Source organism: Girardinichthys multiradiatus, chromosome 7 (assembly GCF_021462225.1).
Source record: "Girardinichthys multiradiatus isolate DD_20200921_A chromosome 7, DD_fGirMul_XY1, whole genome shotgun sequence".
Classification (NCBI taxonomy): Eukaryota; Metazoa; Chordata; class Actinopteri; order Cyprinodontiformes; family Goodeidae; genus Girardinichthys; species Girardinichthys multiradiatus.
Window position 1 is genome coordinate 25,114,920 of NC_061800.1, and position 24,812 is coordinate 25,139,731.

At 37.2% G+C, this 24,812-nt stretch overlaps 1 protein-coding gene across 2 annotated transcripts in view; it reads left to right on the plus strand.

Moving 5' to 3' along the window:
• Positions 1-24,812, plus strand: part of LOC124871935 (glypican-6-like) — a 120,562-nt gene that overhangs the window by 79,772 nt on the left and 15,978 nt on the right. The window contains exons 5-7 of one of the 2 annotated variants that reach the window (XM_047371568.1): positions 6,530-6,660; positions 7,303-7,446; positions 9,456-9,485. In XM_047371568.1, coding sequence (XP_047227524.1) covers positions 6,530-6,660; positions 7,303-7,446; positions 9,456-9,485 — 305 coding nt within the window. The remainder of the gene's footprint in view (positions 1-6,529; positions 6,661-7,302; positions 7,447-9,455; positions 9,486-24,812) is intronic. The other variant, XM_047371569.1, reaches the window with a different exon arrangement.

A 24,812-nucleotide genomic window follows, 5' to 3' on the forward strand; every position in this document is an offset into this window, starting at 1 on the left:
GGGATAGACCTGGGATAGAGTTCAATATGTATTTGTAAAAGAAATGTGCCAATATTTCAGTTTGAATCATGTTTTCCAACCACATCTATATAAAACAACTACTCATGCTCATGTGCTGCTGTAATTGTGTGGCCGGTTAGCTCACTGATGTATGAGGTCGTGCTTGTAATGCAAGTTTATGAGATCTAAGTCTGGCACTGTTTTTGCTGTGTCACCAGTGGACTTTATTTCTGTTATTTTTCCAAAGTAGGCAGACAGGCAGTGTAGTGGAGAGGGGGGGAAGACGTGCAGCATGAATCTCCGAGATCGGGACTCGAATCCAGGAAGGCTTCACCTTATATGGGTCGTGCGCTCTACCACTACAACACGCGCCCCTTCCTGTCTGACATTGTTTAATTAGTTTTTCCAATCTCATCTAACGGTGTCTATTACATGTCGGAAACTTGTCTTTGATATGTTGACTATAATTAACCCAGTTTTAGCCTAAATATCTTTTTAGAGGTAATACAGATCTCAGAACCCCTCAGTGGATTTGCATCATTGGAATTCACATTCTCAAAACCTGTATGGCTGTTGACAGTAGAAGAGTATTTACTTTTCTTGGTGTTTCAGTTTATAGGAAACTTAAATAAACCAGTGGAGGCATCTGGCAAATCAGGATCCCAGTGTATGTTACAGTTGCAGGTAAACACAGGTAGGACTACAGATAAACAGTCAGAAGACATACACTTTGAGGCTGACCAGTTGTGTTAATGGTGGTAATGGTATTGATAGCAGTAGCAGTAATAGTTGCAGTTCTAGTAGGAGTATTTACAGTGGTAGTAGATTTAGTAATTGTCATAGTTGTAGTAGAAGTGGTAGTAGTCACATTAGCAGTAGCATTAGTAATGGTAGTTGCAGTAGTAGTAATAGTACTAATATTATTGGTAGTCCTAGTCGCAGTTCCAGTAAATGTTTTAGAACTAGTAGTATTAGTTGCAGTTGTAGTAGTACTAGTACAGTCCTCGCAGCTTTAGAAGCCGTATTAGTAGTGACTGTCATAGTAGTAGTAGCAATAGTCATAGTAGTAGCTGCAGTAGCAATAGTAGTTTCAGTCGTATTACTAGCAGTAGTAGCAGTAATGGTAATTGTAGTACTTGTAGTTGCAGTTGCAATACTCTTTTTTTTTTTTTTTACTTGTATTAGTTATAATAGTAGTAATAGTGGTGGTAATGGTAGTGACAGTAGTTGTTGTAGTAGTAGCAGTAATTCCAGTAGTAGTAGTAATACTAATGTCATTAGTAGCAGCATTGGTAATGTGTTTTAGGTTTCTGTGCAGTCATTTATGTCTATAAAGATTTATTTGTTTTTTCTTCTTGTGACCTGGTAACAGCCTGCATTTTTTTCCTCCTCAGCCTTGTTAATCAGCTTCACAACACTATTGGTCGAGTGAACTACAGATGAGCAATGCTTCACAAAATCAAAATTATATTGGAGGCCATTTTTCATCTTGTTAAACTCTTTGCAGCCAAAGAGCCATAAATGGCCTCTTCACTTTCCTTATTTGTCCTTGTCTACTGGAGGTTACTGGTGGCTGACATAGGCTGAATTTAAGTGGACATCAATCTCGATAAAGAGGTAGAGCCCAGAGTAATATTACTTTTTCCATTTTTTGCAATGTTCAAGCAAGACAGCAAATAAGGTTGTTTTATGTCATGAACTTAAACATTAAGCCTTAAAACTAACAATTTTTCCTACTGTGCTTTTATGTCATGACAACTTTTGATTTCCATATTTCTATCCAGCAAGTCCAATTTGTTTCTAAAGCCCTCAAAATAGGACAAATGCATCTAATTGCACGGGCTGTCATGTTGATAACCAGATTTCCTCCGGCTGGCCAGTGGCCTATCTCAGCTCTGCAAAACTGATGCAGTATAAATTTCTCTGTGTGTCACTGGTGCCACAGCGGGCTGGACTTCATGTACTCCTCATAAATGAGAGTCATTAATTCTTCAAGTAGGTAGTTTTTCAAATGCAACCCAGGAACAACTCTCCTATGGGAACAAGCCAACCCAATCATCTCTGATTATTATTCTCCTGGCTTTCTCTTTCTCTGCCTCGTCTTTTCTTTCTGTTCTTTTCTTTCTGACGTCTGCATCTGGTTTTCGTCAGCTGAGTATGAAGACAGAGTTTCATCTATCTCTTGAGTTACAGATAAGGCCACCATTGTTTGAAAAGATTGCCAGAACCTTTGATGCCATGCATTTGTTTTCTTTCTTCTATTGTAAAATACAAGATAAAGTATTAATTGAAGTTAAAAACATAAATACACTGTGTATACTGGTAATTGTATGAGAAACAGAAAAAACGTGTGCAAAATTACATTCTGATAATTTTACTTAATAAAAGAAAAATGGGTCTTTGGTTTGTATCACTTCCTTCCTCACTATCGCTTCCTCCCACACTACCTCCCTCCCCTTGTTCCTTTGTCTCACCCTCACCACAGCAAACGAGGCTAGGATTCCTCAGAGCATCCCACCCATCTTGCACAGCATATAAAGACAGCAGTGCAGGAGGTTCCTTCTTTCTCTTTTTCTTCTCAAGCTGCAAAATTACCTGCAGATTCCAGCAGGTGATATTTTTTCCTGTGCAAACTGTGTAACACAAACAACTCTTTTAAAATACATCAATTACTCTGGCTGTACTTTATATAAATATACATTGATATGGGTGGACCTTCCACCAAATTCATAGTGCTGTATTTAAATGTGATCTAACAGCATCTGAGTTTTTGCTCAGTTTGCGCATATTTAGCAAGAACCAAGCAAACAGTTTTGCACATTTGGAGTTTTTCCTGATATTTGCTTAATTAGTCGGGTGATCTGTTTCAGCAGAGCTTGCAGTTTTAACAGGCATGCTGATCATAGCTTGCTAACTGTAGTTTCAAGAGATAATTGTAAAAAAAAAATGGTAAGATATACATATTTTCATAGTTTTTGTTTTTTGTTTTTCGTGAACTTGGTGCATCTCGAAACCGGTACCCATACATACTGCAAACTGGTGTTTAATATATTCTGGAATATATTGTATTTGGTTATTTTTTCCAATTTTCAATTTCTGAAAATTACTCTGGTCCAATTGAGGAACTGTACAGGACACACATTTAGCACTGATGCAATTGGCGTATTAATATCTTTGCAAGTATCACAGGCTGTTTGCTAATCGCAGTGTAAACAAACAGAAGAGCTCTTCAAAGGCTCAGAATTCAACATAATTGGAGCAGAAATTGAGCTGGAGCTGAGTTGCTGTTTTTTCAACCCTTTTTATCTGACATTACTGTTCCTGGAAAAATTAAAAGTTGTTTTAACTTGTTTTTCTATTTCTTTATATTTTTTTTGCTTGATTGTTTGTTTCCTGTACAATTTTCCTCTTGTTTATCTTGTTTTTTTTCTAATTAAGGTGTATTAAGATCCTATCTTTTTGTATATAAGGGTGGAGTGATTAAAGCAGCAAACCTTTAATGGAACTAACCTCCTTCTTTGGTTTGTTTGCAGAATAAATAAACAGCCAAGGAAGTGAGAAACATCATGTTAGAAGTCATTGTTTCCATAGTGTCCAAATAACAGGATGACCTTGTTTAGTTACAAGGTAATTTTTAGCCATTATGACAGGCTGCTGGTGAGGTCCTGTCCTGGGAGGTCTGTGGACAGAGAAACATGTCTCTGCCTCCAGATCTGGAAATTGCTCAGTAGGGAGTTGGTGATTTGGTGACGTCTTGTTCCCTAGGCATGCCTTTCCAACTCAGACCTGCCATTATAGAGAACATTTCACGTTAATACCTGAAGCATTGAGTGTTGTTGTTCCAAGGCTACAGACTGCTTCTGTTGTGAATTTATATTGTAGTGAGTTTTTATTAAAAACACAAATTAAGTTTGTTATAACTCACACAGCTAACCTTGTGCAAAATCAAGCTAATTTGCTATTCACATATCTTCAGCATTTTGAAAGCAAAATGCATTCTATTGCTGTCACCTATTATGCATGAGAGAGATGGAGACAGTAATGAGAAGACTCTTGTGTTTTACAAGGTCTTCTGACTTGTCCATACAATTTAATAAACCTATATCTTTCCAGCAGCAGATGTGCTTGGCTTTCAAATTTTTTATTAAATCAACAGCTCATCAGAACTTTTTGCTTTGTTTGTTGACTTGGATCGAGGAGATCTGCATAAAAATTCAATTTGCATCAAAAAGCATTCATGGTTCATAAGTCAATTTGTAATGAGTGAGGGGGGTAACAGAAGTAATGTTTTGGCTTACTGCCATATTGGCCAAAAGATTTTTTCATTTGAAATAGTCTCCGGCTGTATGAACCTGAAACCTGTTCAAACAAACAAATCATTATATTTTAGACCCTTCAACCAGATGACTGTCTTGGGAGAATGGCAATAGAAAGATAATAGAAAACCATTGCTGAATAAAACAAGCCAAAAGAGGTTCTATTTGCAGTTTGCTACAAAAATGTTTCCAAACATTTGATTAAAATTTTACTTTTTTGGCTGACATGAAAAGAACCATGTGTGGTAGAAAACTAAGACTGCATATCACCCTGAACACACCATCTCCACTGTGAAACATGGTGGTGGCAGCATTGGGCTGCAGGAATACTTTTACTTTAGCAGGAACATGTAGACGTTTTGAGCTTTATCTGAAGAAGAGTACAAAACTCAAACCCATTCATTTGACAGTTTGCATATTCTCCTGGTGCATGCATGGTTTCTCTCTAGGTACTCCTGCTTCCTCCCACAGTTCAAAAACATTACTGTTAGGCTAATTGGTACTGTATCTCTAAATAGTTGTTTGTTCTGTGTTGCCCTGTGATGGACTGGAGACCTGTCCAGGGTGTACACCGGCTCATACCCAATGACTGCTGGAGATAGGCACCAGCCGACCCGTTACCCTGCATATATAAACGGGTTTAGACAACAGATGGCAGGCACAGTATTGAAGTATTTAAACTATCTCAATATGATAAACAAGCTGTCCATTTTTCTCTATATTTTTCATGGTTTTTTTTCAGCGTAAGCTTGTGAAGCTCCACACATCTGGATCTTAAGAACCCACCAGAGGCTTGGGAAGACAGAGGCAATAAAAAAGGACTTTAACCAGCTTCATAACCTTTTCACTGCTTGAAAAGCTCTTTGCAGATCGGGCAGCATCCATCCAGATAAACTAAATGCAACTAATTATGTAAGGGTTGCAGAAATAAAGACAATGGAAATTTACATAACTGAGATGAGATGCAACATAATGGTCTTCGGTGAACCAGGTGGAACAATTTTTCTGATCTTTTTCTACATTTGCTTTTTTTTCCTCATGGTTGTGATAGTGGACTGTGCCCCCTCAGAACCGCATGATAGAAAATACAGTGCCTTGGGATAGCATTCATTTGCAATTGCTTGATTTTCCATATTTTGCACGATAAAACAAAAAACATCAACGTGTTTACAGGTTGTTATGTGAAGTACACAATTGTGACAGAATAAAATAAATAAAAATACAAAAACTGTTGTGTGCATCTCTTACACCTGATGCCCCTAAATAAAATCCACTGCACCCAAATCGCCTTATAATCCCCTATATTACTCATTAAGGAACTATCCATCTGTGTGCAATTTTATCTTAGCAAAAATACAGCTTTTCGGTGAAGGTCTCAGAAGGTTGAGAACTAACAGCATCATGATGACCAAGGAACGTCGCAGAAAGGTCAGGGATGAAGTTCTGGAAGGTTTGAAGCAGGATTAGTTTATATAAAAACAATTTATCAAACTTGGAACATCTCATAGAGCACCTAGTGAGACATGGCGGTACACCTATATTAAAAAGCTAGGAAAAGCTACCATTAGTAAGAAACTGCGAAGGGACTGCAGAGATCCAAAGCTCAGCTGGGATAATGTCTGCAGGGCAAATATTACTCAAACAATTCACAAATTTCAGAGCTTTGTCTTCCAGCAGAACAATGACCCAAAGCATTCAGCCAGGGCTACAATGGGATGGTATAGATTAAAACATGTTCATATGTTAAAATGGCCCAGTCAAAATTCCAGACCTAAATCAAATGGAGTCAGTTGTGAGACTTGAAAATAAAGGTCCACAGATGCTCTCAATCTAATCAAACTGAGCTTGAGCTATTTTGCACAGAAGGATGGATATGTTTAGTCTCTAGTTGTGCAAAACTGGTCGAGACACCCCGAAAGAGTAAAAGATGAATGTTTATTTGTAAAAAGTTTCAAAAACACTCTATCCTTTCATTCCACTTCACAAATATCCTGTACTTTTTTGTTGATTTATCATATAAAATCACCTTTAAATGTACCAACATGACACATTTTGAAATATTTCAAGGGGTTTGAATACTTTGCAAGACACTGTCTCTGTTTTATCACATCTATCCTTTCATCCCATCTATTACTAGCTGAACGTGTGTCAGTCCACACCCTTTGTCTCATCGCTTTAACCTGTTTTTTTGTTTTCTTTCCCCACTGTGACAGATGCCATGCTGCTGGTGGCGCAGAGACTCGAAGGGCCTTTCAACATTGAATCTGTCATGGATCCTATTGATGTCAAGATTTCAGAGGCCATCATGAATATGCAAGATAACAGCGCCCAGGTTTCCTTCAGGGTAAGTCAGTTAAACTCCATAGAAGCATAGAAGCCACACTGTAGCCCGGCCACTTGTTTTTTTGGGGGGGTTTTTAAAAAGAAGGAGTTTGCTCGTCAGGCTGGACTGTGTCTAAGGTGTGTACAACACATGCTAATTATGTCAGTTTAGATTCTGAATTATATGTTTTACATTGGTCAGATAATCATAGTTCAGCTAACAGTATTTAATGGTTGTTTCCTGTGTTTTACTGCATTTCTCCTTGCCCACAAAACTGCAGTTAGGAAAGGAAAAAATGTAGGTGGTGGTGAGGAATACTTTTTCTGCCTACACCGATTTAGATGCCAGTTCTCATTCAAAGCTCAATGCTGTGTTGGCTCTCACATTCAACAGATGCAGTTTTTTTGACGGCTTAACTATATGTGTTGTGTTTTCCCAAAAGCCTGTGAAAACTAAACCCTTCCTGCGCTTTGACCACTGCTCTTAACTCTCTGACTTATCAATGTGGGTACCTCAGCTTTAACACATAGCACCGTCACTCTGGTGGTGTGGAGTGAATGATTCAGGAGACCTTAAAAAAATGCTGCATGTTTTCCTCTCTTTTCTGCATCCATAGCCATTCAGACCACTGCCAGCTGTGTGCTTGTGTTTTTGTAATTGCAGGTTTTCCAAGGCTGTGGCCAGCCGAAACTTGCAGAAATCTCGAGGTCTGTCCGTGGCGCATCGGATGTGCTCAACGCCCGCTTTAGGCCCTACAACCCAGAGGAGCCGCCCACCACTGCAGCTGGCACAAGCTTGGACAGGCTGGTAAGGACACGAGGTGAAACGCTGCCTTTTTCAGGCAGGACAGCGTAAACATAATTCGTCTTCCTGTCTCGACACTGATGATTAAAGCGGGTGATTTGCCATCGTAAGCCCCTTGAGCCGGAAATTAATTATTTTTACTTATCCTCTGTTCAGGCCCCTCTATCGATTTTTGTTTGTTAACAAACCCACAGATTTACCCCGAGAGTGCAGTGAAGAGTGGGATGTGGCTCAATCGGTGCCCTTCTTGTGTCTTGTGTACTTTGCAAACAGAGGAGAAAAGGATAAACGAAGATGGATAGATTTTGTGAGGCTGACCAAAACAATTCTGGCTTCAGAGCATGACTCTATTTTCAGTCAGATTATCTCCATGTTTGTTCAACTTGATGTTGTTACACGAGTATCCATCTCAAGTAACCTTGAAGTCTAAAATGTTGAGTCATGTTAAAGGTTAACAAGAGGGATCCAGTCCAATTTTGCTCTGACAAAGCTCACATAATCCGTTTCATTTCCTGTCATGCTTTTTAGAGTCAACCCCTTTCAAAATGAATATAAAGGCACTGTTTCTGTGTCTTTAAATAATTAAAGTGCCTTAAAAAAGGTATCCTCACCACTTTTTCACATTTTGCCACATTACAGCCACAAATTTAAATGTATTTTATGGGGATTTCATGTGATAGACAAACACACAACGACAAAAAAAAGTCTTTTTACACCTTCTGTATTGGTTTTAGGTCTGGAATTAATATTTCAATACATTTTAACATAATAATATGATTTCATCCAAACCTCTCCATTGTAGCTTAGGCTGTATGTTAAGGGTTGTTGTCCTGCTTTACGGTGAACGTCAATGCCAGCCTCAAGTCTTTTGCAGCCTATAACAGGTTTCCTACCAGGATTCACCTATAATTAACTCCTTCCATTTTACCATCAACTCTGGCCAGCTTCACTGTCCCTTCTGAAGAGAAAACCATCCCACAACATGATGCTGGCACCACCATTTTTCAGAATTAGGGTAGTGTGTTCAAGGTTATGTCCAGTATTATTTCTCATCCTCTCATAGATTTTGTGCATCTAGGTTAGGAGGTTAAATTTTTGGTCTTCTTTTCCTGGGGTATCTTCTTCCACATATTGGCAGCGTCCCTTTCGAGGACTGTGTCAACAGTGGCTTGTTTCTTGCCAATCTTCCAAAAAAGTGCCTTGGATATTGTTTTATAAGCTAGCCCTTCTTTAAACGTCTCTCATCATGGCTCCAGCTTCAAGAGCCCTTCTTGACAGTCCCCACAACTTTGTCCCTGAGCTGCCTGCTGTGTTCCTTGGTCTTTATGATGCTGCTTGTTCACTGATGGTCTTTAACAAACCTCTGAGACCTTCAGAACAACTGGATTTATACTGAGATTAAATAACACACAGGTGGGCTCTTTTTACTAATTGGAAGACCTCTGAAGGCGGTTGGTTGCATTGGATTTTTTTTAGGGATATCAGATTAAAAGGGGGCTAAATACATCCCACGCTTTGTATCATTTCCCTTCCACTTCATAAAAAAACCCCAGTATAATACATTGAACTTTGTGGGTTTTAAGATCACAAAAGGTTAAGAAATAATAAGATTTGAATGCTGGTTTATGGCACTGTATAGAAGAGATAAATTACCATTAGAGCTGATAGACACACTAATTGTTGGTATGTTTTTATATTTTAATCACAGCCTAAAAAACAAACTAGTGCATAATTTTCTTGATAACGTATTTATTGGACGTATGACTTGGAAAGTCGTGTTTAACAACAATTCTGGATTTTTTAAAGTAACGCATGCACACATGAAATGCTTTGATTTAATGTTAATTGTGTTTTGTTGTTCATTTTGATTCATTCCCAAAGCCTTTCTGATATCTCTTGTGCAGCAGAAGCCTTTTTAGAAAGCTCTTTGTGTCCATCAATTAATTCTTCTACCTACACCTAATTAAATAATTAAGGGTTTTCTGTTTTCCTGCCTTTTTGCCGCAAACCAGAGGATGGTTTGGAGGACGATGCAATTCAGTGTAAGATTCAATATTCTATACTCACTTTTTGCTTGGTCTATTGTTTTGTGCTTGTGTTTTGTGATTTAAGACTGGAAGGGAAAATAACCCCTTCCAGTTTTATATGGGTGATTTAGAAAGCTTCAAACTGGGTCTTCAGTATTTCCAGCCAATGGTACATATGATTTATTGTAACAGTCTTATTTTTATCTGACAATGAATAAAACACCTAATTGCCTATACTGGGATGTTTTATATAATTTTTTGAGAGTTATATTGAAATAACACATCTAAGCTTTTTAAACCACATGCCTTGACCTGCAGTCATTTTGTGCTCCTGTCATCCCTAATATCGAATCAACTCTCAAAGAAACAAATCCAGATATTACCCACTGTAGGTTCAGTGGTAAAAACTAATTTCCACACAGTAGAAATAAATCAGTTTTCAAATTCATTTATTTAAATCAGATTAAATCATTTAACAAGAGCAAGATTATCAACCGACCTGATCTATTCTGTTCTGACCAGGAAATACCAAGAAATGAGAAATGACTTTTTATTTAGCTTAGCTGAGTTCGGTTTCATGTCCATAGTTTTACTTCAAAATTATAACTTTTCTTAGTATAGGTTTAACAGTTTCCTGCATTCAAATGCAGGAAGACAGACACACAGATACTACAATATCCAGTATACAGCATGAAGGGTATAAGTATGGAGGTTGGAATCAATGAGTAAAGATTTGATGTGATAGAAACAGGTAGGCTAAATAACATTCAACAGAGCTGAGTAAATTACGATAATAAATGCAGCATTAATTTCTGATGAAAATAGCTTCTTCTGTTTTACACTGGTCTTAGACTAATCAATTTTGAACTTTTAATAGCTTCTGCCCAAACATTGCAATGCCCATTCACCCACTGTTTCTCAAAACCATAGCAACTGAAAAGAGCAAAGGTCTCAGTTTTAGCATTGCTTGCAACGTCCTCCACATGGTCCTCGGGGTCTCTACAGGACTCCCATGCACTGAGAGAGTCCAGGGTCAACCTTTAGTTCTACACCCATCTGCTCATTGTACATCAGCTCCTCTGCAGTTAAAACTTATTTCAACAAATTGAATTTTCAAGTTTTTTGTATCATCCATATCAATTGAGAGTATTGCATTCATTGTGCTGTCAATGAATAGCATTTCACCTTTTCGTGTTTCACCTTGTTTTGGTGTTTTGTAATGGTTGACACTATTCTGTCGCTGGAGTTAATGGTCAGATTAAAGCTGAAGAGGCCTATCAAACACTTTTTGACCGCTTTTCGACTCTAAAACCCTTGTCATGATATAGTCATGGTATAAAATAAGTACACCCTCTATTTATTCTTTGTTTTAAGGCAGATGATCTGATGATTACCAGGTTCTTTCCTTCTAACCTAAATTATACCAAACCACACACCACACATTATTTATTACACAAAGATAGAAAATACATGAAACCTCAGAATTTAAAGGGGTGTACTTTGTTTTTACTGTGATCTTGAGATATCAACATAAAATCTTTTTTTTTTTTTATGATCTAGTTTTAGAAGATAAGTAAGCGACTGAAAGGAGGGCTTGAGGTAATTACAGTTAGTCAGTAGCTGAAAATCCTTGTAATGTTGAAACATTTGTGTAAAAGAACAGTATTTTTACCTATGGCTAATTATGATTTGGGTGCTTATATCTTACTGTACTCTAGGACACATGCTTTTCCCACTTTGGTTTGAGTTCTCATTTCTCTATTTCCACCCAATAAAGAGGAAACATAGATTTTAACTGACTCTCTTTGGAGGCCTGTTGCACCTGAGAAATGCCAAAACACAGTGACGTTGGTTTTGCCTGCTGCTTTTCCTCACAATGCACATCCAAACTGATACTGCTGCCTATTGTTTACTTCTCTTGCCTTCACAGTGTACAGCAGAAAAAAGGAAAAGGTGTCAGTCTTTCTCTAACAGCTCTGTCATACCTTCATTAGCGAGACAGCATTTATGTTTTTATGCTACAACACTCCCTGTAGATCTGAGGGCTTTCTGTGAGAGCTCCTCTTTGTTGTCCCCCTCTCTGTCCTCGTTTACATTCTGGTACATGATAATTACCCATGACAGTGACACTGCTCAGCCTTGTGGAACTTGAAGATGGTTAAAAGTGTCCTTTGATAAGAACTCCTTGTCTGGATTTACTGCGAGGTTGGTGAGTCAAAGAACGAGCGAGGAAAGGCAGGAAGTGCTTCTACTTGTTTCTACCATTGCTTATGGAGGAGCCTGAAGGAGTAGACCCACCTCCAGCTCAATGAGCCATGACTGTTTAATTGCCTGACATTCTGTCAGAGCACAAACCCTCGGAGCTCGGGGAGAAATGGAGATTTTAAAGTCCAAAGAGGGGATAAAGGCTCGACACGCTGTCGGGCTTAGAGGCACATTAAAGATAAGACGTGGAGCCCTTAATTTGACTTTTGTAACAAGTTTTATGTTGTTAAATTACTGTGGTTTTGTAAAAAAAGGTTCCTTTTGTCTCCCTTGTGTAAGGCATAGTTTGCATTTTACAGCAAATGCATGTAGGATGTAATAGGAAACACTTCATTTAAACTGTGAAAATATGTTTACCGCCTTAGAGATGTCTTATATTTTTGCTTTCTTTGACACTTAGCAAAGATAGCAACAATAGATACAGAATGCAGTTTTTAAATGATGATGTTATTTCTCAATGGACAAGGCTATCCAAAGCAACCTGACCCTTTATCGATGTCAGTGTATTTTTTTATAAGAAACCTTGTTAATCAATTATTTAGCTGTGATGAAACACATTTTCTGTATTGCTGAGTCAAACTTCACTACCAACTGCCAGGCCTAATTACTGCTTGACCTTCATAATTTTTAAGGCTTTTGAAATCGAGGGAAACACAGCGAGAGGCGTTATCCATGGATTGAGAAAACATGAACCAGTGGTGAACCTTATCCAGGAGATCACAAAAGAACCCAGAACAACATCTAAAGCACTGCAGGTCTCACTTGGCCAATATCGCATTTATAAACATCTTGTTGACTTTTGGGAAACTATTCTATTGAGTGATGAGACAACTGTGAAACATTTTAGAAAGTGTGCATCATGTTACATCTGGCATTAAACTTATAAAATATTTCAGAAAAAGAACATCCTACTGGCGGTCAAACCTAACAGTTGTAGTGTGATGATCTGGGCACACTTGCTGCTTCAGGACCAAGACAATTTGCTGTAATTGACGGAACCATAAATTCTGCTTTCAACCAGAAAATCATGAGGAAGAATATCTGGCCATCAATTGACGACATTAGTCCAAGTGTGCTTGGGTTATGCAGCAGGACATTGATCCAAAGCACACTGGCAAGTCCACTTCTGAAAGGCTCAAAATGCATTTTTTTAGACTTGCCTAGTTAAAGTCTGGATTTGATATAAGTCTAGTTGAGATTGCTATGGCATGCCTCAAAACGCTCCAATGTTGATAAATTACAACAATTCTGCAAAGAAGAGTGGGCCAGAATTCCTCCACAGAGAGGTAAGGAACTTATCAGTTCTTGCAAACACTTGATGGGAGTTGTTTCTGCCGAGGGTGGCACAAACAGTTATTAGTTTCAGCAAGTGATTACCTTATCACATCATTATCGTAATTTGAAAACTGTCTTTTGTATTTATATTTACATTATATTTGTCCGATATTAACATGTATTTGGTAATCAGAAAAACTTAGGTTTAAGGAAAAAGAAAAAAGCTGAAGAAATCTGTCAGGGGAGGAAATACTTTTTCACAGCTGAGTATCCCTTAAATATCACTTCAGAGTTGTTCAGAAAGTTGTCTTGAACAAAAAATCAAAACCTAAATGCTCAGGTTACTCGGTATGCATACAGTTTTTCCCAGTCTTCACACATCAATTGAAAAATCCATAACTGTAAACAAATTTGATCTTGCTTCTTACTGGAAACATCTAAATGTTGACTCCCATCTACTCTCCACTGTTTGTTTTACCCTTTTGCAGATGGCAAACAGTTCTGAAAGCAAACAATCAACACTCAGGCTGTCTGGCGTCCAGTCATGCAATCTACTCCTCAGAACATTTTTAAACTTGCTGCAACAATTACTGTGTGCCATTGAAAAGTGGAACAGAAACATATTTAATATAAATTATTGAAGATTAGAAGCTGAGTGCTGGTACCTTGCATGGTGGTGTAAAACACTTAACATTTTCAATTATAAATTGTGCCGTTAAGAATAAAAAAGATAGTTAGGAACATCATACACTTGTCTTTAAGGTGGACAAATCATACATTAACTCTAATTGTTGTCAATCAAATCTAGCTTAGGAGTTTTGTGTATTAGTTATTAGATAAAACTGTCTGTGCAGTTTAGATTTTATTGCAAAATGTGGGTGAAGGATTTAAATTGTAACATTAAACAAGTTCTGTACACGTGGGACAAACTTCATACAGTGCTAAAAAAGTATTCAATGTATTTTATTGGGATTTCATGTTATAGCCTGACACAAAGTAGTACATAGTAAATAAGACGGAAAATGATGCATGATTTATTAATTGTTTAATAGAAAGAATCTAAAAAGTGTGCGTTTGTATTCATCCTTGTATTTGCTCCATTCATCTTCCAATCAATCCTTACCAACCCTTCTGTCTCAGCTAAAGAGAAGTAGAAGCAAAGCATGATGCTGCCCCACCGGGTTTAGCTGGTGTAGGATGTTGTCCTTAGGTTATTACTTTTCTCATTTTGCTTTTAGACCAAAAGGTTCAGTTTGGGTCTTATCTGACCCGAGCACAGTTTTCCACACATTTGCTGTGTCCCCTATATGGCTTGTTGCAAACTGCAAATTAGATGTATTGTGGCTTTCTTTTGGCAATGACTTTGTTCTTGTCATTCTGCCATAAAGGCCATATTTGTGGTGTGCTCGAGTAATAGTTGTATTGTAAGTAGATTCTTCCACCTGAGCTATTTGTTTCTGTAGCTCCTCCAGAGTTACATTGGAACTGTTGGCTGCTTTACTAATTATTTGCCCTCATTGCCAGGCCACAGTTTAGGTTGATAGCCATATCATAGTAGGTTTGCAATTGAGCCATACTCTTTCCGTTTTAGATGATCGATTCTATAGTGCTCTTTGAGATATACAAAGCTCGGAATATTATTTTATAATCTAACCCTGCATTAAATGTCTACACAGTGTCATCCCTGATCTCTTTGCTGTGTTTCTTGGTCTTCATGATGCTGTTTGTTTGCTTCGGTGTCTAACAAACCTCTGAGGCCTTTGCTGACCAGCTGGATTTATACTGAGATTAAATTACACACAGGTAGACTCAAGGCAGTTGTTTACACTATATTTTATTCAAGGTTACCGCAGTAAAGAGGGCTGAGCACAAATGCATAACATACAACATTTTTATTTGTAAAACAAATTGTCTACTGCATAAAATTCTGCTAAAATACATTGAAGTTTGTGATTATTGATTTAGTAGTACATTTAGTAGTTGAGTGAGGCTTTAGAGAATATAATATACCTAATTTTATGATTCTCACTGCAACATTATATCACTTTTCATCTTGCTTTTTTATGGCTTTCAGTTAGTGGAAGGCCAATCAGTCAGAAAATAAAAAGAAAGCTGTAAAATGGTGTTGGATTAATGCCAAAAATTTATGCCAACCAGCCAGGAGGTTTTTTACACTTTGTTGTTAGGCTTCTCCATGATAGGATTTTATTTTTCCATCACTCTTGGCAGCACAGTTTCCTACCTTGAAGATTTGAGGGTTAATAAATAGCTACTAAGTGTGAAAGTATGATTGTTTGTCTGCTTTGTGACAGACTAGTAATCTGTTCAGTTTCTTTCTTTGCTTTTTAGCCAATAAATGTGCTGAAGTCTCATATTACTATGATTAGGAAGGCATAAAGAGTGTGAATAAGCAAAAGAAAGGTGCAAAAAGCTAAGTTTTAAGCTAGGTTAAGATGATTTGTTTGAATTGTCTATCAAGTTGTATGCTAAATATCTCTCTTTGTGCTGTTTAGTGAAAGCTCCAGAGCTCTGCTTATTTTCAAGCTAAGATAAATCACTTGTTTAAACAGTTGGGAAATAGTTAACTTGCAATAATATTATGACATCAAGAGGAATTGAGTGTTGCTGTTAACATTTTTCCTCTTTTCCACGTTTAAGTGAAGAACAATCAAACAGTGGTTTGTAGTCAGTTGTCAGGGACAAAAAAAGAAAGGCAAAACCACATCCACTCCTCTTCAACGTCCTGACCCTGGAATTAAACTTCTGCCGTTCAGGAACATGTCAAGCCACTGAAACATTCTTGTTTGGGATACATGTAATAGAAGTAAAGTGGGCCTGTACACAGCTCCCTTTTCTCAGTTGTTGTATCTGCAGGATTTTACCCAGCAAGACATGCAATTATGGAGATTCCACAGATTATAGCCATAACTGATACTTTTTCTAAGACCACACAAAAAATAAATAGTCTGGTTGTGCACATGTGGCAGAGTTCTTCAGAGTAGCGTTCAACTGTGAACTTAACAGTTGCCTGGGTTGAAGCTGGCATTCGACCTTCAGCCTTTGAATGAGCCTACAGAAATTCACATATACATTTACAAGTATTACTTACTTATTATTAGGATTATTTATGTATTATTAACAGGAAAACGGTTCATTAAATTCAAGGCAAGAACGCTGCAAACGAGTTATTTTGAGTGGCAATGTTTTCTTTTCAAATTATATACCTGCTGCAGACACACTATTTATGTTTTGGTGTTGCTATATATTTATTTAGAACACATATAGACATGAAAAAAATCTATAGCAGACTTTATTCTAAGGCGACACTTTCTCAGTAAAACAGTTGAGTTTACTGGTGGTGGGATAAATCAAACTTCTATTTGAAGACAAAAGGCTTTATAAACAAAAATCTGCGGCATTACACAACATGCACATATTTAACATTTCCCAGGGAACAAAAACCTAAACACAACGGTCCAGTTCATGTGTACTGCTGAGTGACATGTTCTCATTTAGAAGTATTGACAATACTTCAAAACATACCACATGCAAAAGCATTATTTACTTGCCTGGTCTAACCACGGCTCTGTGAATACACATTTTCATCTTGGTGTTAAGTCTGCTTGTTGTCAAACAGTAAACCAGGAATCCTGGGTGGAGTTGCTGTGGGTTAAGGTTAAATGCTTTGGGGAAAGGTTCCTCAGATTTCCCATAACTTCCCAAGAAAATTATTTAGGTTTTTTTCTCTCTCTCTTTCAGAAGGAACACCTAATTAACTAGTGCAATATTTCTGTGGCTGAAAAATTGCAAATTACATAAAAAATAGTTGCCATGTTTAGAAAATTGACTTGTGGGTGACTTACGTATAGTCTTTCTAAAGCAATTGGGAGCTTGTTCAGGAAGTTAAAGTATAAATTTGTATACTGCTTTGGCCAATAATATGCCAGAAATTAACATGTCCAGAACTCCACCCTGGCATGCCGCCTAGCTCACAGGGAGATATTTCTGTTGAGAAGTTCCTGCATCTTGATGTGTTGTTCACAGGTGCTGCAAGGTTTGAGCTCCACTAGAATTGTTTTTTGGAAGGTGCTCCCAGGTTCCCGTTTCCAAGCTACATATCCTGTTTTCTGGGGCCTTGTGGCATCAAATTCTTGAAAGAATTGTTCTTATGCCTGGTTCACACGGCAGGATTTTTCTACCAATTTTTGACCTGATCTTCCCCTCTCCAACATGCCCTGAACATTGTCATGGGTCTTAAGATAATCTTATGAGATATTCCTGCTGTGTGTGTTGTGTAAAGAGTTATCTAGTTTGCTTGGAAGGACGTTTGGACCACTCTGACCTCAAATTGGGGATTTTTAACATGTTTGCCTGTCTTGGGCCGATATCCTACCGTGTGGGGTGGTCTCCCGAGAACAAACAAGCCTGTTGAATGCGACATATAGCCAGTGAGAAAGCAAGGTGCAGAAACACCGAAGGCAATTACTCTAAACTCACGTTTGATCTTGAGAGGGTTTACGAGATTTCCGATTTGACATCTGAATGTTTGTGAGTGAAATCTGTCAGTGTGTTGTGCTTGCCACGTGGCTGTACAGCACACTGTAGAACCGAACCTATTAATATCTACGATTTATTTTATCGTCACGTGTGGGGTTGACAACTTGAAAATCTTGTCGTGTGAACCAGGCATTATTCTAACTCCTCCAATAAAACCAGTTTGAGATAAAATTATGTTTGCAAAAGCGTAAAATGTATTGGAAGGCGATGCTGGAACTAAGCCAACATATCTTTCTAAGCAACTGAAATGAAAGGCAGGGGTGTTAGCCATGCTTATTATGTTCTTCCTTTCTATTTTAATGTTAATATCAACATGATTGCCTACTAAAGCAGGAATGAAAATTTCAACATTTTTGTTGATCATTGTTGAATGCTTTATATTGTGTGTACAAATGTTTTTTGCTTTTATTCTTTAAAAAATATATATCAGTCAGTGTAATTGTTGTTTCAGTCGTCACTTTCCATTAATCATACACAATATGAATATGCACTGAAAACAAAGCAATAAATCCAGCTAACCTCCTGTTTAATCAGGCACTACGATGTGGATGCGGATCTATGTCTTCACTTTCTCTCCACAAAGTGTGCCTCTGCACAGTCCCTGTGCACTTCATGTGAAAAATCACCTCATCCACTAACACATGTAAGTTTTAGGGACAAGCACTCATACAAACAAAAAGCAGGAACAATTGTGACTGTCAGTGTGCTTTACTGATTGTGTGAGTGAAAAGTTAAACCGTTTGAGTAGGAGAAATGAGCTGTTTATGTAAATGACTAAGAAGCTGAGCCCTTTTTCACTGCTTGCCCGTCACTTCAAGCAATTAAATAACGTGTGACAAACATACACAGAGACAAATCCCGCAGCGACATATCTCAATCAGGATGATGGGGTTTTCAATCACAGTGTACTCAAAAGCTTCATAAGCTTGGTTGTGTAATGGCAGAAATACATCACACATACTGGATTTGTCAGGAAACAGTGGCAGCTGAATAGGCAAGGCCTTTGTGTTTAACAGAGGGGAAAATAAAGTGAAATAAAAGAAAAATGACTAGATTTGTTTTCTGCCGCAGTTTCTCAACATTTTGAATGTATAATTTAGCACAAGCAAACCTACTCCCACTATCAATCTACATCTTTCACAATTTCCTGAGTGTATACTAACAACATTGTATTTAGGATAATAAAGCTGTAAAGTTTGTATGTAGAAATGTTTAAAGATCTGCCTATGGGAGAAATGATAAATTTAAAATATAAACAAGCAAAGCTGAATTTATAGCAAAGATGTATCATCATATGCAAGTTTCAAGACACAAAATTAAATATAAACCAAAGCAGAATATAAGGATATGCCAAAACTGGATGAAAACATTTATGAAAAAAGATAATCAATATATCCTGCTGACAGAAGGTATGTGTGATGATTTATGTGGCAGAGGCAATAGCAAAATATGTATTAGATAAATCCATCTTGCTCTGGATGGCATGTAGGATGATAATTTGTTGGTAATCCTGACCAAGCTATCAGAGCTGTATAACTTGTACAGCACTGGAGGATTATATGTTGAAAAAATCTCTTTTTCAAAGCTATTCACATGTTGGCTGAAAATGGGCTGTGATTCCAAATGTATGAAGTCATATATTCAGTCTATTACAGATACAAAGGCATAAATAGGTATAAAAGTAATGTACTCCATGTGTAGGCTCACAAATACTAGTCATTTTATATATTGTTGCATAAGGTTGAGAAATATATCTGTGTTCATATTTAGAGGATGTTTTTACTCTAATTAAGTAACCTAATAAACATACTTAATTAAAGTACTTTAAAGAAGAGATACCTGCACTAAGCTAGTGGCTAAAGTGGGGCCAAAATAGAGATATAACAGAAAAGCAGGACAAACATTTTAAATACTCCTTTATCCCACAAACATTTTACTATACTATCACTTTGACATTTCTTTAAGACAGAACAACATGATATTGGTCACAAAGGGTAAGTAGCCACCAGCCAGATTAATAAGATTTAAGACTAAACATTATTTTTCACATTTGTATTCTAAATGTGTAAGTCGTCCTGTTCTGTTAGGGTAACAGAGACAAAAAAGATATATTGTATGATCACACATTGTATCAGGGACTATATCTTTCTGTAAAGCTGCTGTAGTCCAGTTTATCTTCTATGTATGTTGCTGTTTTATAAATGTGTGTTAAGTGCATCTAAACATAAGAAAATGAATCCCTTTTTACCATTAAATCCTGGTATGTGTTAAATCATATGTCTGTCACTTTAGATGCATCCCTATTGTCCGTAGTTCACATGTATTTGATGGAGGCTGTAAACAGGCTTTTCTTTTTCATATTTAATGATCAACTGACCAATCAGAGAATTATGAGTGCTCACAAGTAGTCAAGTAACTACATACTTAATTATTTCGGAAAGCAGGTTGTGATGCTATCAGTTCACCAGGTCACTCAAAGGACAGGATGGATGAGTCTTTGTTAGAGCAGACACAGCTCGGAGTAGAGCTGCTGCTCCTCCTCATTGAGAGGGAGTCAGTTTTGGATGCCTCCTGGACGCCTTCCTGGGAGGTGCTGGAGGCACTATGTCTCTCGGCTGACCTGGCAACGCCTCAAGGAGCTGGAGTTGGTGTCTGGGGAGAGTGGAGTCTGGGCATCTCTGCTTAGTCTGCTGCCCCCTTTACCTAGTCCCGGATAAGCAGAAGACGACGAGTATGAGTAGATTTTTTTGTTGCCATTCCATCCAGACCTATAATGTTTGTTTTTTATTTTAAGGTAATGGACTGAAATGGCTTATTTTTGCTTGTTTTGAAATCTTGCACTTATTAAAACCATAACTTAGCATGATACTAAGTTTGTTGTAGCTAAAAAATATTTAAGGGAGATCCAATATCCTAAAACCGTTATGGCCATTTTCATTTTATATACAATTTAATAGATTTATCTTGAAAAATGTACCCATGTTTCATACAGTAGGTGTGAAATGTAATGTCAAGTTCAAAAGCATAAAATAATTACAGTTACTTGTCTTACTAGAACTGAGTATGAATTTTGTGTATTTATACCTTTTATAGTCCAAATTAAAACCAGTGACTATACTTTTGCTGTTTAGATTTGCATTGTCCTGAGTTAAATTAGATTTTTTCTTTTTGTTTTCTAATATTCTATTGATTATTCTGACCATTCATTGAGTTAAAAAATCTGCACATTTCCCGATTTTTCATTAAACTACTTAAGCTTATTTTATGAGTAATAGAAATACGTGAAAGACAAAATGAAGGTAAACAAGTAATTCAATTCCTTTTTTTTTTTTTTTTTTTTAATCCACATCTTATTGCTTAAAAAGCAATAACACAGCATGTCTTTAGGGTACACTTGAACATTGGTAGCAAAGATGCATCTGCAGCTGAAGAAAGTTTTAACATCTAAATGTCAAAAGCTCAGCCCTTTCTGGTTGATTTAACATCAATACAGTGCTGGCTGCCTCTGTAGTGAAAATTGCTACAAACAAAAATGTCCATAAAGTCTCACTTGCATATTGCATTGTGGATTTTTAGTTATTTTTTTACATAAATAGCATTAGGTTGCCCAAAAATAATAGAACCCTTGAAGTGTACTTAAGAGCCAAGCTATACTCTTCTTATTTTCTAGTTCAAACACAGACAAGAAAAAAAAATTACCTTTTTAAAAAGGTAAACGGCAAATTTAAATTCAGGCATAGCAAACTGCCTTTTATATATCAAACCTCACTGAGTTTCCTTGTGCATGCGCACCTCATGGTGTGTCCGCGCCGCAGCGATTGTTTCCTGCTCAGGTGTGAAAGCATCAGGGACATGCTATTATGGAGTGAGTATTAGTCTAATAAGAACCCACCCATTTTGTTGTGCTGGAGATTTAAAATAGGTTTTAATCATAGATCATCCAGAGTAAGGTTAAACTTAAGCAGTCAGTCATTTTCTACCGCTTCTTCCATAGTGGGTCGCTGGGGAGCTGGTGCCTATCTCCTGCAGTCTATGGGCGGAAGGCAGGGTACACTCTGGACCAAGTCACCAGTCCATCTCAGGGCAACACAGACACACACAGGACAAACAACCATGCACACACTCATTCAAACCTAAGGGCAAAAGAGTCATGTTTTTGGACTGTGGGAGGAAGCCGGAGTACCCATTGAGAACCCATGCATGCACAGGGAGAACATGCAAACTCCATGCAGAAAGACCCCAGGCCAGGAGTCTAACCAAGGACCTTCTTGCTGCAAGGCAACAGGGCTACCAACTGTGCCACTGTGCAACGCTTAGGTTAAATTTAGACAAAACTAATTTTATATAATAAATAAACTCTTTTAGTTATTTTATTAATTCTATTTAAATATGTTGATGTCATCAATAATGGATCATTGCCTTCCCAGCTCCACAGAGTATGGATATCTGGTCTTTTGCAACAAATACATCTAAAGTGACTAAAATTAATGCTGAGCATCTGCTTATTCTAGTCTATACTTGGTTTTTGCTATTTTGGTTTTGAATTATGTCCCAATAAAATCTTCCATTTGGCTACATCTAAATGAAGAAAATAGTATACACAGTTTTACTTAAATAGCAGCTATACAAATTATAAAGTAACACTCTGGTCATTTTGATTAGATAAACGAAGAACAAATATAAAGTTTAACAAAAAATACACGATTGGAAAATTAGTGGTTTATATAAAAACTGTGGATTAAAATAGCAATATATTTTCACATCTGATTAAAAGATCAGTTATTGAATAAATAACTTCTTTTTATCATATTGTTGCATTTAATGGTGCATTAATTTATATTTCTAGCTATTTTTGGCCCAGTAATTGTTTCATTGAGTAATTTGTTTATTTCTGTAAATATTCTTAATTATGGCAGGATTAGTCCTCTATACCGCTGTGCATTCTCTTTCATTCTACTTGTCCACAAAACAAGATTCAGCTTCATAACTTCAGGTAAGAGGAAGCTTAGTCTTCTGATACATCTCCACCCTCATCCTCTCTCATTTAACTTTAATGTAAACCCAGTAAACTCACTTTGTTTTGGTGTGGTCTTTGCTAGTGAACACTATTCCTTTAAGCAGTACATGCAGAATTCATTACAACTACCATTGGATTTTAATCTAATGCAAATACACACTTTTACCACATGCAAAAAATATACAACTAACTAGTGAGAATGCTTAATTAAGTTTAACTATCTTGCACCCCTAGGCTGATATAACAATAATCCACAGCTGTTCATGTTCAACCAATAGATTTGTGATTTTGCTTTTGTAAATGCATATACTCTGGGTTGGTAAACAAATATAGGGTTGTCTTGATTGTTTTTTGGTAATTTAGTTATACAATTTTATCACTAATGCCACTTGAACACAATTCATCCCATTTTAACTGAAAATCAAATACCAAGGCAAATGTTATCTATAGGAACGTGAAGTATAACGCCCAATCTTTCTCATGGACTAACGCTAGTGTCGTGCACATTCTGCTACATTTCACATGTGTCAATATATTAATGAGGTACACTGGCCCCATTATGCTCAAGGCTTCTCGCCTCTCCAGGGAAAATGGGTAGCACGGAGGGGAAGGCGGTCTTGCCATTGATACTTCACTCTGTACTCCACAGAGTGTTGCTTTCCTTTAATCATCTATCTTTTTCAAACTTCTCCTGTTGTAGCCTTGGGCGAGTCTCACGCACAAACTCGCCACTGTGTCATCCATATTCTGTCATTTTCTTCTCACTGAGGGATCATTGCCTGATACATTGTGTGCTCTATGATAAAGCAGATTGCCAAAACTGTGCAACTACCAGGAGACTGAGCAAATGCTTTGAGGTTGTAATATTTAAATGGGCCACTGAGTATAACCTGCAGTCCTAGTCACTGAGAGTGGGCAGATATTACCCAAGCAACAGTATAAAGACATTTGTCTATAAATAAAATAGATGATGGATCATGTACAAGTCACATGAAACATTCACAGAGCTCTAATACTTGAAATACACAAATGCAAGCTTATTAAATATTATCTGACGAATAAAGCATTCCTTCTTTGTGCCTAATTTCCAAAATAATGTTCATGAAGTTATAATATTATAGTAAATAAATCCAGAAAGGTTTAATGGTTTATATTCATGCATCCTACAGTGGCAACTATTTTCAGAACCAGTAATCTTTGTTTCTTTTTGATGTGCAAAAAGATTTGCCATCCCATTTAATTATGGGCACAAAGAATTGTTTTCCCTTAAAAAAAAAAAAAAAAGCTATGAATATATTTAAAGCAAAGTTGTGCCTCGTGGGTTTTAGGAGAATAGAGTGCGTAAATTCAGTTAAATTGTTTCTGACTACGATATGGAATAAAATTCAATTTGACAGCCCCATCACAGAAAGCACACCAGCACATGTAGTTAAGCGTAGTGGTATGGTTGTGTCAACGTGCCATGCATCATTTATTTACAGGAGGAGTTTTTGCAATCTGTTCATGCAACACTGATAAGTGATGCCTCAACTGTGTTACTTCCACAGTACTTGTAGGATATATCATTAGGATTCATTGCAATACACGTATTCATTTGTGTGAAACCCTGGCTGGAAAAGAGAAAGATGGAAGATAAAATGCCGGTTTTATATGACAACTGAACTATCTTTATGTTATATATCTGTTCACAGAGAGCCATATCATATAAGTCTGACGATGTTGTCACGAGGAGACACATCAGAAAGAGACACGGCCTGGATGGATGCTTTGCTGAGATGTTTATATATTAAAACCGGGTTGTCAAATTGTGCTGCGGCTGATTTTCAAAAAAAGGATACAGAGTATTGGCCACATTTATTGGCATTCAGGGTGAAGGAGTGTAAAAACTCTTAAAATACCTTGATCTTTTATTACAGCAGCATAGTCCACCACTGAAACATTTAAAAGAATCAAACAACACGTTAAATTGTTACACAAAATTGATCTTCTTCCATATCTATCTAAATCTGTGGTGTAAGCTGAAGTGATGAGAACATAAGAGAAAACACAGGACTCTGGACAATCTTGAGAGATTGAGAAATATCCCTCTCTCTGTATGCTCCAACCTTATGAAATGGTATAGAAGGAAGACTGTCCTGTTGGCACAGGGGGGTTTTACAAAGTGTTAACTGCAAGGGTGCCAATAAATTGTGCCTCTGGTGATTGGGTTAAAAACAGTAGTTTTTCCA